The sequence below is a fragment of the Eptesicus fuscus genome, chromosome 4 (genome assembly GCF_027574615.1).
Source record: "Eptesicus fuscus isolate TK198812 chromosome 4, DD_ASM_mEF_20220401, whole genome shotgun sequence".
In the NCBI taxonomy this organism is placed as follows: Eukaryota; Metazoa; Chordata; class Mammalia; order Chiroptera; family Vespertilionidae; genus Eptesicus; species Eptesicus fuscus.
In genome coordinates, this window is record NC_072476.1 from 107,158,014 (window position 1) to 107,174,007 (window position 15,994).

Here is a 15,994-nt window from a genome sequence, read left to right on the forward strand (position 1 = left end):
CTCTGGCTCTGGCTCTGCGGGGTTTACTTTCCTCGTTGGTAAAGTGAGCCATTCGGACAGTGGGTTCTTTCTCAATTCTGTATGATTCTGTGATCATTTCAAAAATGTGTTTGTATAGTTGTGTGTTGTCTCTTTTGAATTATGAAGTCTGTTAATGTTTTGGTTAATTAAAGAAATTTGATTCTGTGAGGAAATACGATCTTCCTGTGTAGTTGATAGAAGGAAGGATTCTTTTTATGCTCCTAGGAATTTCAGGAGCAGTTGAAAATCACCACCTTTAAAGATCTGGTCATCCGGGACAAAGAGCTGACCGGGGCTTTAATTGCTTCTCTGATCAACTGCTATATCAGAGACAACGCTGCCGTGGACGGCATCAGCTCCCACCTGCAGGACATCTGCCCGCTTCTGTACAGCACCGACGACGCGGTCTGTTCTAAGGTGGGGCCTGGGGGCCTGATTCCGTGGGGCTGACAGAGAGGTTTCCCGCCGTGATGCACAGCACGCTGGAGGTGGAATCAGGAACCTCCTCCTTTCTCCTAATTTGTACCTTTGATAGGTTTCTGAGCCTCTCCTGGCCTCTGAATCCTCGTCTGTGTAAGAAAGGGGTTGGAATACCTGGTTTCTTCAAGTCCATATATATTTAAGTTTTTCATAAAGAATCTTTGATGGTATTTCTAGGCCATATTTAAAAAGACGATGGTTACATATGCCCCTCCTTAGAAATTAAGGAAATTCTCTAAGACCTAAAGTTAGTCTGTAATGAATCAGAGTTAATTGGGCAATTTTTATTGATCCTTTCCTACAGGTGGAAGTAATTTAAAAAATCAGTACCGTGTGGACTGCCTGCTGACCAAATAATGTATTGACTAGACAAGAGATTTACCAGAGAAAAAGCTATCTTGCTTAACATATTTGTCAGAGGAATTAAGAATAGCTAGGATTTTTTTGGTCAAAAACTTTTCTGCCTAAAATTAAGAAGAAGTAAGTTTATAGAGTTGTTTTTATTATTGATTATAATAAACCAGATGTAAATTTAGACACAGACTAAAACTTACGTTGACAGCATCATCTGTCTGCTTGATATTATATCTTTTTAAGTTCTTGTCATTTCTCCTTCAGGCAAATGAGCTTCTCCAGCATTCCCGACAAGTTCAAAATAAGATTGAAAAAGAAAGAATGTTGAGGGAATCGCTAAAGGAGTACCAGAAAATCAGCAATCAAGTGGACCTCCCTAATGTGTGTGCTCAGTACAGACAAGGTGAGAGGCGCACTGTTCCTCCTAACTGACCGGGGCCAGGTGACCGTGACCGGAGCAGGAGGCACGTCTCCTTCCGCTCGCGGGCCCACGTACGGCAGGAAGTTCATTCTCTGTCTCAGTTTGTGGGGGCTGCACTGACCCCTGAAAAAGCTACAGTGCTCTTTCGTATCTTCAGATACGTAACATTTTAACATTGGTGTTTCAGTCCCCGTCCCGTTACACTACTATCTGTATAAGGTTGCTTTCTGCATTACATTTAATTTTAAAATGCTTAAAAGTTTTGATTAATTCTTAAAATATTACCTTCCTACTCTCTTTAAAATGTACTTAAAAATTAAATCTCACATAAAAGTAGTAACTCTTAGCCAGGGGTATTGTTTTGAATCCCAGGATTTTTTTCAACAAGAAACTGAAACTCTCTGGTTGGTTCTTTTAAATACAACGATTTTTTTTCCAGTGAAGAAAATATACTTAATAGCTGCCTTTTAGGAATGTTACAGCCTTGTTCTTTGATAGACTCTTCAGAAATATTTTATATGATATTGTCATCAGAGTGAATGGTGTATATTAGAAACAAAATGATCTTGAGTATTTTTATAAGGGCGCTAAGAAAGCGTGTCCCGCTTAACGTGCCTCCGTCTTGTCCCGCTCTCCCCGTCAGTGCGTTTCTATGAGGGTGTGGTGGAGCTGTCTCTCACTGCTGCCGAGAAGAAGGACCTGCAGGGCCTCGGGCTGCACTTCTACAAGCACGGGGAGCCAGAGGAGGACCTCCTGGGACTGCAGGCTTTCCAAGAAAGGTGCGTCTTAGTGCCGGAGACCGTTTGGCCGATAGTACTGGGGAGATAATACTCCAACTGCAGCCTTATCAAACTCACTTATTCTTTCACTTTATCCGTTTATTTATTTATCTGTCTACTATAAGATAGTAAGCGTCCTGGGTTCGATTTTTTTTTGAGACTCTATTAATGTCCATTTTAAATGAGATAACTTACTTAGAAACAAAACTGACTTCTTCCCCAACCCCATTTCTGATTCTGAGTGAAGTATTTTATTTTGTAAAAGATCATTTTTAAATGTTCACAAATTAGTAGAGACTATTAGAAGAAAAAAGTGTATGTTCATAAAGGAAATATATATTCTAAGATATGGTTTTTGTTAATACATTCATTTTTATGACTTTACCCTTTTATGTTTAACCAAATGCTTCTCAAACCTATTGAAAAAGTATATGAGCCCTAGCTGGTTTGGCTCAGTGGATAGAGCATTGGCCTGTGGACTGAAGGGTCCTGGGTTCGATTCCGGTCAAGAGCACATGCCCAGGTTTCGGGCCTGATCCCCAGTGGGGAGCATGCAGGAGGCAGCCAATCAATGATACTCTGTCATCGTTGATGTTTCTCTTTCTGCCTCTCCTTTCCTCTCTGTAATCAATAAAAATGTTTTTTTTTTTTAAAAAGTATATGATTTCTATTAATTTTAATACCAAATATATACATATGTTCTCCAAAATAGTCTTTCCATTCTTGTGTGTACTTAAAGAAGATAAGTCAGTTACTGTGTAATTAATGGAATTGCTCCTTTTCCCTTTTTTTTCCAGATTAAACAGTTACAAGTGCATTACCGATACCCTGCAGGAGCTGGTGAATCAGAGCAAGGCTGCTCCCCAGTCTCCCAGCGTGCCCAAAAAGCCTGGGCCTCCGGTGCTGTCCTCTGACCCCAATATGCTGAGTAACGAAGAAGCCGGACACCACGTAAGGGACAGCGTATTTTCATTCTAAAAACACGTGTGTTTAGCACTTCTGTGTGGTAGTACTAGCCTAACCATCTTGGGAAAGGTAGTGACTCTTAGAACATTGAAGAATTCTTGATTTCTTACCAGGGGTTAAGCTCAGGGTTCATGGTGTCCAGACCCTTGATCATGCTAATTTTGTCTTTCTTTATTTTAGTTTGAACAAATGCTTAGATTGTGTCAACGATCCAAAGATGAGCTCTTTAGTATTGCCCTTTATAATTGGCTAATCCAAGCTGACCTTGCAGATAAACTGCTACAGGTAAAAAATGGCTTTTTATTCCAATATTATTAATTTCCCAGTGGGTAAAGTAGACCATTGCTCTGATTTTCTTGTGGGATGGAAATCACTGGGTTGTGAATTAGGAGACATGACCTTCTTTTAGCTCTACCATAGTTAAGTCGCTATGACATCACACCCTAAGTCTGTGCTTCTCATTCTGTAAAATGAATTCGTGGCATTTGATCATTTCAAGGATGCCTTTTAGTTCAGAATCTGAACTTAGTAGCTGTGTTCTCAGGGTTTATTAAAAGGTTTATCATTGGCCCCTGCTGGTTTGGCTCAGTGGATAGAGCATCAACCTGCGGACTGAAGGGTCCCGGGTTCGATTCCGGTCAGGGGCACATGCCTGGTTGCAGGTTCGATCCCCAGTAGGGGGCGTGCAGGAGGCAGCCAATCAATGATTCTCTCTCATCATTGATATTTCTATCTCTCCCTCTCCCTTCCTTTCTAAAGTCAGTAAAAATATATCTAAAAAAAAAGATTTATAATTGGATTACAGTGAATTCTTTTTATCAGCCTAAGTAACTATCATAACAACTATTTCATGAACTGTGATAAAACCAAAATAATTTATAATGAGAAAATTTACCCTCTCTTTTATCTGTTGTTGGATTATACTTTTGCTTATGTATCCATAAAATAAGGAACACCTGTGGTTATCTTTAAGTGTTATATTTACTACGTAAAGAGCAAGTAGGTGGTGAGAAAGTGTCTCTGGGTTACTGTACAATTTCCATCCAGTTCACGTCCCCGTTTCTGGAGCCACATCTATCCCGAATGGCCAAAGTTGATCAAAACAAAGTTCGTTACATGGATTTGCTCTGGAGGTACTACGAGAAGAACAGGAGTTTCAGCAATGCTGCTCGCGTCCTGTCCAAGCTGGCTGACATGCACAGGTATGGCAGTAGCCTCACTGTGAAGAATGGTTGTAACCCAGCTATATCTAGTTACATTTAGGTTTCATAATGTAAAGAAAACTTCATTCAGGTTATACATCTGTAGAATTTGTATGCTTTTATTTGAATTTATCTGAAGTTTTCTCTTTACCTAAGACCTTTTCTGTTGAACTGTCTTCTAAATTCTCTAAAGTATATCTTTGGATTCTTCCTACCAATGAGTTAATTATTACTACTCTTAATTAAAAGGACAAAAGCTACTTAAAGTTGTTAAAAGTTTTACCAGTTCCAGGCTAATTTTCTGTACTGACATTGAGTTAAATTACTGTAAAGGTCTTAAAATACTGTTGCCCGGCTGGTGTGATGGAGCGTCGATCCATGAACCAGGAGGTCATGATTCCATTCCTGGTCAGGGCAGATGCCTGGGTTACTGGCTCGATCCTGAGCAGGGTCATCCAGGAGGCAGTCGATGCCAATCAGTGATTCTCATCATTGGTGTTTCTTTCCCTCTCCCTGTTTCTCTCTAAAATCAATAAAAATATATATTTTTAAAATCCTGTTAAGAAAGCATTGGGGTTTCTAATTAGATTATTATATCAAAAGACAGTGTAATAAAATTGTGTGTATGTGTGTGAAGTAAATGTATAATTAGAGAATTTCTGAATATTTTGTAACAAAAATTAATCATGGTTTTAACCGGGAAAAGATTAAAATTCAAGGAGGGGATATAGAAAAGACAAGGGAGCAAGTGGAAGGAGATGAGGTTGGAAGAGTCAAATATATATATATATATATATTTTTATTATATTTTTTTTTTTTTTTTTTTTTTTTTTTTTTTTTCAGAGAAGAAGGGAGAGGGAGAGAGAAATAGAAACATCAGTGATGAGAGAATCATTGATCTGCTGCCTTCTACACACCCCACACTGGGGATCGAGCCTGCAACCCGGGCATGTGCCCTGACCAGGAATCGAACTGTGACCTCCTGGTTCCTATGTTGATGCTCAACCACTGAGCCACACCATCCGGGCTGTTCTTTGTTTTAAGTGGTCACTCTAGCTCTATAGAAGATTAAATTTAGTCTTGGCCATATTAAGGCAAAGAAGTGAAGACTATGAGGAGCAAAAAACGATATGTGTGTGTGTGTATTTTTTTTTTTTTTAACCTTTTGCACTTGGATGTCGAGTGTGACTTGACACGGTTAGCATTAGAATAAAGGAATCGAGAAAAAAGCAAGCGAGTGCAAAGGGTTAATCCTCGACCCAGGATATGTTTATTGATTTGAGAGAGAGAGAAACAGCAATCGGTTCCCTCCTGTACGTGCCCCAACCTGGGTATGGCCCTGACTGGAAATTGAACCCGCCACCTTTTGGTGTACAGGACGATGCTCCAACCACCTGGCCATGGCATAAGGGATATTCTTAATTTAATTCTAGGAGAATTCAAGTTTTACTATCCTGAACTGAAGTTTTAAAGTCAGGAGTTACTTCTTCAGTTACAAACATAAATATTTATTTGTTGCCTCCAGTTGTAGATCTCTCCTATTAGAAATCCTCTAATAATTTTTTCAAGTTTCAGATTGTGTTTTATGTCCATTTGGTCTAAAGTAGTACATCAGACTGATGTGTTTGTATTTTGAAACCTTAAGAATTCACATAAATAAAAATCACCGTTTTTCCCCCAGCACAGAAATTTCACTCCAGCAGCGGCTAGAGTACATTGCTCGAGCCATTCTTAGTGCCAAAAGCTCCACTGCCATCTCCTCCACAGCTGCCGATGGGGAATTCCTTCATGAAATGGAAGAAAAAATGGAAGTAAGTGAGGAAGACACTTCAGCTTGGCCCTCACTGACAGCATAGTCGCATGTTCTTCCTCCCTTCTTCCCCTAGCTTGTGATGGGTCTGTAGCAGTCAGTTTTATTGATTTTTGTTTCTTCTGCCTTTATTTTTCATTTATTTTCATACCTAGGTGTAAATTGTAAAAGAGTTTAATGATACAGCATTTGGGTCATAGGATATTGCTATAGTTTAAACTTTTCTCTATGGCACTTTGAAAGGTTTTTTCCCAGCTATTCCAACAAGGAGCAGATTTTATCACATTCACCATTTATTCTGGAAGCTAGAAAGTAGATGCATGGAGTGGAGTAGGCTAAACGGCCTTAACTAAGAGACCCCAAGTGTATAATGGTCCCCATACAAACGCTTATTTCTCCGTCACAAAAATCCAGAGTGGGTATTTCTATTTGACAGGTGGCTTTCTTCCTGCTGGGTTTCGGGATCCAAGTTCTATTCTCTACCATTACCTGCGGCTTTACTTTTTCTTCGGTCAGAGGGAGGAAGGGAAGAAAGCATGCCAGAAGCACAGTCACTCTCTTAAAAACCTCTGCTCTGACATGACATGCTTCATTTTCACTGGGTTCCTCTGCAGGGAACTTAGGCTCATGTTCAGACCTCCCTGCGAGGAGGCTGGGAGGCCTCGCCATTCGTCTGGCTGCAGTTCTGGGAGGAGCCGGTGTGGGTGGGCAGTAAAGACTGAAATCTCTCATGTTGAAGATTTCAGTAGAGCTGCTATTCTGTTATGGTAGAAGTCTTCATTAATACATTAACGTGATCACATGAAGTCAGATACTGGGAGTCATTTCTTTGAGTTCCTGTTGATTTTTCATAATGAAATCAATACTTCCTTTTATCGGTCCAAACTAGGTTGCTAGGATCCAACTCCAGATACAAGACACGTTACAAAGGCAGTACTCCCATCATTCTTCTGTACAGGATGCAATTTCTCAGCTGGATTCTGAGCTAATGGACATAACTAAGGTAATGAAAAGCCCAGCGAAATTCCTGTAGCAGTCAAGCCGCAGTCGCCTAATACCTACAAATTCCCTGTTTCTTCTGCATTGTACTTTTTGTTCCATGGGGAAGAGTAACCTACCTCCACAGAGTAAGATACGCCATCCTTGGCAGCATGTCCCCGGGCAAATCACTGCTGTGGTGTTTGACTTGGAGAAAGAGCTGAGCTCCTCTTTCCAGGGCAGTGACTGTAGAGAACCTGTCAGCGTCAGTGGGGCTTGGGTAAAGCGCGAGCCTGGTCTTTGATTGCCTCGCTCTTGTCTTGAACAAGTAGCCTCTTTATCTCCCCAAGCCTCTCTGTGTCTTCTAGCAGTTCTTTCCGCATTCACTCTTGGACATGGCTTTGGCGCCCTGAGATTTGCCAGTGTTCCCGTGATTCTGCAAACCTTGTGTTAGACAACATTCATTCTAAAAGAAAAGTCGTGACATCTTCCAGCCAAGAAAAAAAATGCACCCGGGCTGAATCTGTGTGGATGTATTTGCCAGTCATTCGCCACTTTTAATCCATAGCTATGAGCAGCTGTACATCATCATGTTTTTATTTCATATTTTAGGAACTTCAGATAAAATCTATGGTTGTTTTGAACTTTCAAGTCGTTTTTCACTATTAATTTCTGGACCCTGACCTCTGATTGGATGTATAACGTTGACATTTTCTCCTACAGCTTTATGGGGAATTTGCTGACCCGTTTAAACTTGCAGAGTGTAAACTTGCAATAATTCATTGTGCCGGTTATTCAGACCCGATATTGGTGCAGACACTTTGGCAAGATATCATAGAGAAAGGTACGTGAGCGCTAATAGGTGCACGTAGCACGCGTTACTTAGTGACGTGGCGGAGGGACACGGCTGCCAGTGGCTCAGATGTCCAGGGCTCCGGCAGCTTGAATGTGCCTAAGCAGAGCGTGCAAGGCGGGAACCTGGACAGGGCGGAGGGGGTCCTCCAGAGCAGGATCCAGCGAACATTGGGGAGGACTCTCAGAGTGTCCTTTCAGGTTTGTGCTGCTGCTTAGTAAGCGAGACTGGGACCTTCTCTCAGAATCTCCGGGCCCCTGCCCTGGTAAGACGAGAGTATCTCAGAAACTAACAGGATACAGGATCTGCTCATTCTATTCAGTGAACATCAGTTCTAGGGTTTTTCATTCCTTGAAACAATAAAATAGCCGATTCGAACACTTCACATTAAAAGTCATCTGGGTTTCAAAAGAGCTCCAAACTTGTGAACGGAAAGAAAAGCCTGGACCCTTTGCCTTTCAAGGATATTGTGGTACATAAAAAGGCAAAGTTTGTGGTGAATGAGCAGCTAAATTAAGGTCAGATTTGCTTTTGTAACTTGGAATTAAAATTTAAAAAAAAAGAAAAAAAAAGTCATCTGGGTTTCTAAGGACATGTCTCTGTCTTTCAGAACTGAATGAAAGTGTGGCACTGAGCTCTTCAGACAGAATGCACGCCCTCAGTCTGAAGATTGTCCTCCTTGGCAAAATGTATGCGGGCACACCTCGCTTCTTCCCGTTAGGTGAGCAGGAACGCAGCTGGCCTGCGTCTTTCTTGTCTTTCGATGGTTTTCTTCATTGACATGGAAAAATAATTATCGTTAGAGTGAAGTTGCATCTTTGAGCAGTTGAGTTCTACTTCTCCTAAAAGAAAGCCCTCCACAGACCAGCAGGGTTTGTTGGTGAAGAGCTTGGTGTGGAACTTCCGTTGACTGACCTTCCAAGTGATGGCTAACAGACCATCGGGATAATATTGTTAAAATGGCTGGTGTTTTTGTGAATGGCTAGTCTGATTGATTCAACTCCTCTTGGGTATATTGAGGGCATATTTTTCTTTAAAATAGTGGGTAGTTGTCTTAAAAATGTAATATGCTAAATATAATCATGTAGGTGGCCGTAATTATTACGAATCATTTGTCAACCTGTTGTATTAAGCTGTAAAACAATAGAATCAACAAATTTATTTTTTTAATCCTCACCTGAGGATATTCTTTCATTGATCTTTAGAGAGAGAGAGGGAGAGAGAGAGAGAGAGAGAGAGAGAGAGAGAGAGAAACATGGATGTGAAATAGACACATCGATTGATTGCCTCCCACTCGCCTCCAACTGAGGCCCAGGATGGAATCTGCAACCGAGGTATGTGCCCTTGACTCGGAATCAAACCTGCAACCCTTTAGTCTGGGGACCAACTCTAATGACTGAGCGAAACCCGCCAGGAAAACCATCTCTGATTTGGTGTTCCTTAGGCATGGTAAGAAAGAAAACCATGATAAGCATACCCTTATTTCTTGTAAGTACAGTACTACCTGCTCTGACATTTCATTGATTAGAAAAACGTACATATGTGTATACATATATATTGTAAGTGTATGAAACTTGACAATTTCAATACTAAAAAGGCCACATTCTGCACAATCCCTTTGACTCCGATTTTAATTCCGGGCTCTGTAAAGTGCGGGGAGGAAGAGGCCCTCCTTTCTCTGTGGAATGGCAGGCAGGCTCCAGGAGACTCCAAACCAGAACCAGACTGGCGCTTTTAGAATTTTTATTCCTGTCCGGAATCTAGGTAATTCTAGGGAGACACAAGCCCAGTGGCACCTTTTCAGTGACTCCCTTACCCATGGATACTCACATTGGTAGGTCTCAGATCTCAGGTGTCATGATAGGAATTTGAATGTTACTGTTATGTCTTACGATACGACAGGTAGTAAAAAGTGAAAATGGGTTAGCACATTAAAACGATTAAAGTAAATGACTTGTAGTAGCCTTTCTTCTGAAAAGCTGTTACATCGAGGATATTGTATTAATACGTTAAAGAAATGTCAACAGTGGGTTCTCTCCAATAGTGGGGTTGTGAATGGTCTCTATTTTCTTGTACCTGCCAGTATTTTCCAAATTTACTAAATGTACATTTTTCTTAATAACTTTAAAGTATATAATTCAGTGGTTACAGTGTACTCAGAGTTTTGTAACCATCACCACAATTAGATCATTTTCATCACCCCAAAAAGAAACCGTGTAGCAGCCACTTCTTACTTCTTCAGCCCTAGGCAACCACTAACCTGCTTTCCATCTCTGTAGACTTGCTTATTCTGGTATATGTCTTATTTTTATTACAAAAATTTTTTTGAAACATTTTTTAAAGGATTTCCCCTTATAAACTGCTCATTTATGAATAAGGCCTACTTTTTTTTTTTTTAATAAACCTTTATTGTTGAAAGTATCACATATAACCCCTTTTTCCCCCTATTGATCCCCTCCAGCTTGCCTCCGCCCCCACCCAGGCTCTCACCACCCCATTGTCTGTGTCCATGGGCCATGCATATATGCATACACAGTCCTTGGTTAATTACCTCCTGCCCACTCACCCTTCCCTCTGAGATTCCACACTCTGTTCCATGCTTCCATGTCTCTGGATCGGCCTACTTTTTAATATCAAGAGTTAACAATCCTACAAGAATACAAAAGTAATTATGTGACATGAAGCTTGTGATAACTAACCTTATTGCAGTAAACATTTTACATTATGTGTGTGTCAAATCAATCATGGCATTGTACACCTTAACCTACACATTGTTATATGTCACTTAGATCTCATAAAGCTGTGGGAAAGAGTTAACCATCCTTATCTGATCTTTCTTCCTCCCCAGACTTTATTGTGCAGTTCTTAGAGCAGCAAGTTTGTACTCTGAGCTGGGATGTGGGATTTGTAATACAGACAATGAATGAAATTGGAGTGCCCTTACCCAGGCTGCTGGAAGTCTATGATCACTTGTTCAAGTCACGGGTAAGGAAAATATGAAATAAAAGTATTTAGTTAGTTAAAGTCCAGTAACTTTTTCTAGATATAGGAGTGGCGTTTTCCGATTGCATGTTTGTAAGTTTCTCATAATCTAATACATCAGAAATTTGCTTCATTGGTTTAGTATCAGAAATTATCATAATTCATACTTTTAAAACCAATGAGAGTGGCTTTGCCATATATCATGATAAAAAATAAATATCACTTTTTAATATTAACACAATAAATTCTTTACTCTTGGAATAGGCTAAGCACATTACATTAAGAATCATCATGTACTTTAAAAGAAAATAACTGAAACTTGGGGTTTGGGGTGCAGACTTTTCTTCCCATGGGTTCTTGTCCTCACGAAGTTTGAAGAATAAACTCGCGGACAAAAAGCCTTCTTTAATAAAAATGTAGAAGTTTATTGGAAGCAGATATAAACTCCATCTGGGCATGGCTGTCCCCAGAGGGGCCCCCCCAGTGGGAAAAGCCTGCTCTCTCCAATGGGAAAAATCAAAAAAATCCCGCCTCGTGTCCCTCTGTCTCCAGGTAATATATGCTGCAGTTCTTTGTTTGAATCTGACATTTTTAATTGGCCCCTTTCCTTAATTTGGGACGCCCCTGCTTTCCTCATTGGTCATTCTGCTAAATGGTATTAGTTTCAAAGCTCAAAGCCCACGTGGTGCCCCCCTTCCCTCTTCCCCCACCCTTATCTTGCTGGTTGGAGTTGCCTTAGATCTCCCAGCTGCTCAGGCCAGAGATAGCCCTGTCTGGCTTCGGTTTATGGCTGTTTTAATTGCTCAGGCCAGAAATGTTTCCATCTGCCTGGACCCCCTCTTCCTGTGGCATTTCTCTGTCCTCTGTACAAGTAAAATAAGCACCCTGCATCTTCAAGTCTCCATCTATGTCTTCCTCTCCCCTGGACCCTCCTCATTCCCTAAACCTTCCTAATTAAGCTACCTAGCTAACCCTTTCAACTGTATTAACTGAAACCTCATCTAAAATATCAATGTTTAAAGGTTTTTCTTACAGATTAGACCAGTGATTTTCAACCTTTTTCATCTCATGGCTCACAAAACGAATTTCTAAAGTTCATCAGCACACCAAAAAATATTTTTTGCCAATCTGACAATTTTTATTGATTTATAAAAAATGATAATAGTATTTACATACCCTTTTTGCTCCAACATGACTTCTTTTTTTTTTAAATATATTGATTTTTTTACAGAGAGGAAGGGAGAGAGATAGAGAGTTAGAAACATCAATGAGAGAGACACATAGATCAGCTGCCTCCTGCACACCCCCTCCTGGGGATGTGCCTGCAAACAAGGTACATGCCCTTGACCGGAATCGAACCTGGGACCCTTCAGTCCACAGGCCAATGCTCTATCCACTGAGCCAAGCCATTTAGGGCTAAAAAAAAAAATTTAAGAAGTCATGTTGGCCCTAACCGGTTTGGCTCAGTGGATAGAGCATCGGAAAGGGTGTGCAGGAGGCAGCTGATCTATGTGTCTCTCTCATTGATGTTTCTAACACTATATCCCTCTCCCTTCCTCTCTGTAAAAAATCAATAAAAATATATTTTAAAAAATTTTTTAAATATGTTTTTATTGAATTCATAGAGGAAAGGAGAGGAATAGAGAGATAGAAACATCAATGATGAGAATAGTTGGTCGGCTGCCTCTTTTATACCCCCCAATAGGGATTGAGCCTGCAACCCGGGCATGTACCCTTACCGGGAATGGAACCATGACCTCTTTGTTCATAGATCAACGCTCAACCACTGGTGGGGTCAAAGTGACTTCTTTAAAAAATCAGGTGCCTGTACTTGTATATAAAGATTTCTGGTTCCAAGAATTAACCAATCAGATGCAACCTTATTATGCAACATGACCAATAAGATGAAACTATTATGACCTATGTAGTTATGGGGCAAGACAGGGCATTCACACCAGATGGCCATTGTGTTGACTGCTGTCATTTTTTTTATCTGACAGTCTAAGGGAAGAGAGGTCAGTGCCCCTGACTAAATAGTCAGGTATTGCATGTTTAAAAACATTTTGTGACACATGGGTTGAAAATCAGTATTAGACTGTACATTGTAATTTTTGTCCGATGGTAAAAGATCCAAATAAAACCTTGTGAACTAGATCGTGTCTTTTATAGTAGCATCATCAAAATGTCCATGTGCTTTGAAGGTATTTGTGTATCTCATTTAAGCCTCACAATGAACGGTGATGGAAATGAGCAAGTAGTATTATCCCCTTTTCTACTGCATCTGACAAGGGCAGAAATCCTATATAATAAAAGCGGAGTATGCAAATTGTCCCCTCCACCGGGAGTTCGACAGGGGCAGGGGCGGCTGGGGGAAGGGAGAGAGGCCCGGCCAGTGGCGGCAGGGGCAGGCGCCGGAAGAAGGGAGTACGCGGCTGGCAGCCACTGGGACCCTTCCAGTGCTCGAATTTCATGCACTGGGCCTCTGGTGTTAAATAATCTGCTCAACTCACTGGCTAGTTAACAGGTAAAGCCAGAACTAGAACTAAGGTTCTTTGACGACTAATTTAGTCTCTCATTTACAATATCAGAGTAAGTCTGCATAGGTTCAAAGTAAAAGTGATGTCACAGATGATAGGAAGAGATGGGTTGTTTCTCTTACCTCTGCATCCTAAACAGGACATTTACATGCTCTACAGAGCAGACTTGTACATCCGATATTCCTCGAAATAGCATCACAGTGCAGTTTTCAATATTGTTCAAATATTAATCATAACCAGCAAGTAATTTAGTAACCACATAATGTTAAGTACCTGTTTTAATATCAGTACATTTTGCTTGGACTCTGATGGCTGTTTTAACTAACATAAATGGTTGAACAGTCAGTTGACACGTTTGCCTTATAACTCACAGTGTATATTTTCTATATAGGATCCATTCTGGAACAGAATGAAGAAGCCACTGCACCTTTTGGATTGCTTACATGTACTATTGACCAGATATGTTGAGAATCCTAGCCAGGTTTTAAATTGTGAGAGGTAACTATGAATTAGATACTGCATTATTAAATGCTTGTAATAAATACCTGGATAACAAATTTGGAGAGAATGGGGGAAGATACTGTGATTATAAAGAAGTATAGGAGATTTAGGCTCTTTTTATGTTAATAAGAACTATTTGAATGATACTGATCAGCATTTATTAAAGAAAGGTTAGAATTTTTTTCCATTTTCAACCCTTATCTTGAATTTTTTCTATAAGTGAAAGAATACAATTTATGAATTACTTCTTTTATATATATATATATTTTTTTTTATAATATATTTTATTTATTTTTTACAGAGAGGAAGGGAGAGGGATAGAGAGCTAGAAACATCGATGAGAGAGAAACATTGACCAGCTGCCTCCTGCACACCCCCCACCGGGGCTGCGCCCGCAACCCATGTACATGCCCTTGACCGGAATCGAACCCGGGACCCCCCAGTCCGCAGACCGACGCTCCATCCACTGAGCCAAACCGGTTTCGGCTATGAATTACTTCTAAATTCTTTCTGTTTTGAATTAGTGACCAAGGACAGTTTAATTATGACTTTGTGATATTATTGGCCATTTTAAGATATATTTGTTTTAAAAGGCCAAAAGATTGTAAATAATATTTATGAGATCATCCTTTACTGCCTCTTCATTATAATCATCTTTAAAAGAAAAATGGTGGTTGTGTGGTAATGCACCTACCCCCTGAGTTTCCTTATTGGTTTGCCATTTACTTAAATTGCATGATCCTTGTTCTTCTGTGAGGGAGTATCAGGAAGGTTAGCAGAAGTTGGAGGGAAGAAATGTTTGTAAATGCACAGATAGTTGATCTGGTGTCTTTGCCTTGCAGGAGAAGATTTACAAATCTCTGCCTGGATGCTATTTGTGGTTACCTGGTTGAGCTCCAGTCTATGAGCCCGTCAGTAGCAGTACAAGCCATCACAGGGAATTTCAAGTCTCTTCAGGCTAAATTAGAACGGCTTCATTAACTACCCTAATGTGTTTTTATCCACGCGTTTTGATCTGTAAAATAAAATCTCAGCTTGGTCCAGATATCAAGTGCTCTAAATCTAAGAAATTGACAACAATTTTAATAGAAATGTGTTTTTAATAGGTGGCTAGTGTCTACAAACAACACATTTACCAGATGAATTCTTTTTTACTACTTTGTTTTATAATGAGGTTAAAAAACAATTGAGGTTAAGATTTTTATCTTCTTATTTCCACAAGGATAAGAAATATTTAGAAACTCTTATTTTGAATTTTACTGCAGGCAGTAATTTTGAATTTACAATATTCATTTTTAATTTAGTCCAAAGATGTTGATAGCAAAATTTAGATAGGCTAGCTGAGCAGGCCATTCGCATAATACTGGATTCTCCAACAATCCTTAAGTAGGCACACAAACACTCTCTTTAAAATATATTTTATTGATTTTTTACAGAGAGGAAGGGAGAGGGATAGAGAGCTAGAAACATCAATGAGAGAGAAACATTGATCAGCTGCCTCCTGCACACCCTCCACTGGGGATGTGCCCGCAACCAAGGTACACGCCCTTGACCCGAATCGAACCCGGGACCCCTCAGTCCGCAGGCCGACGCTCTATCCACTGAGCCAAACCGGCCAGGGCTACACTCTCTTTAAAATGTATTAAGGTTTGGGTTTATCCTTGGAAAGAAATTTCCTCCAACTACTAATTTTTTCAGTTACAATTGAAGATTAATTTTTTGAGCAGGTGATAAACTTGTAACTAATGTTCTGTCTTGAAAACCTATCTAGGGAGATACTGTTTTTCCTAGTGTCTACCTAGTTCTTTGGCCTTGTGACTGCTGATTCTATTAGGATAATGGTTCTCAAATAGTGTGCACCAAACCAGTACACCAGCACATCTGGGGATTTGTTGGAAGTTCAGATGATCGAGCCCATTCTCCAACCTGCTGAATCCATAACTCAGGGTGTGTTTTAACCAGCCCTGTGGGCCTGCAGCACATGCCAGGCTTGTGACCCACTGCGTTACAGGACGCAGCTAGCTGCTGGATTGTGCTTCCTGTCAGAGCCCTCCCCCACCTCCCCCATCAGTCACCACACCCACGGGTTTTACCCAAGACACACACTAGG

General features: G+C 40.4%; 1 protein-coding gene across 3 annotated transcripts in view; it reads left to right on the forward strand.

The window, feature by feature from the left end:
- Positions 1-14,929, forward strand: part of NUP155 (nucleoporin 155) — a 44,154-nt gene extending 29,225 nt beyond the window's left edge. For 2 of the 3 annotated variants that reach the window (XM_008155587.3, XM_054715316.1), the window contains exons 23-35: positions 247-438; positions 1,120-1,258; positions 1,920-2,055; positions 2,853-3,006; positions 3,202-3,306; positions 4,069-4,223; positions 5,905-6,034; positions 6,923-7,036; positions 7,735-7,855; positions 8,475-8,585; positions 10,713-10,849; positions 13,775-13,881; positions 14,727-14,929. In XM_008155587.3, coding sequence (XP_008153809.2) covers positions 247-438; positions 1,120-1,258; positions 1,920-2,055; positions 2,853-3,006; positions 3,202-3,306; positions 4,069-4,223; positions 5,905-6,034; positions 6,923-7,036; positions 7,735-7,855; positions 8,475-8,585; positions 10,713-10,849; positions 13,775-13,881; positions 14,727-14,865 — 1,740 coding nt within the window. In that variant the 3' untranslated portion in view covers positions 14,866-14,929. Of the gene's footprint in view, positions 1-246; positions 439-1,119; positions 1,259-1,919; positions 2,056-2,852; positions 3,007-3,201; positions 3,307-4,068; positions 4,224-5,904; positions 6,035-6,922; positions 7,037-7,734; positions 7,856-8,474; positions 8,586-10,712; positions 10,850-13,774; positions 13,882-14,726 lie in introns of those variants that run through there. The other variant, XM_054715317.1, reaches the window with a different exon arrangement.
- Positions 14,930-15,994: the final 1,065 nt, after the last annotated feature.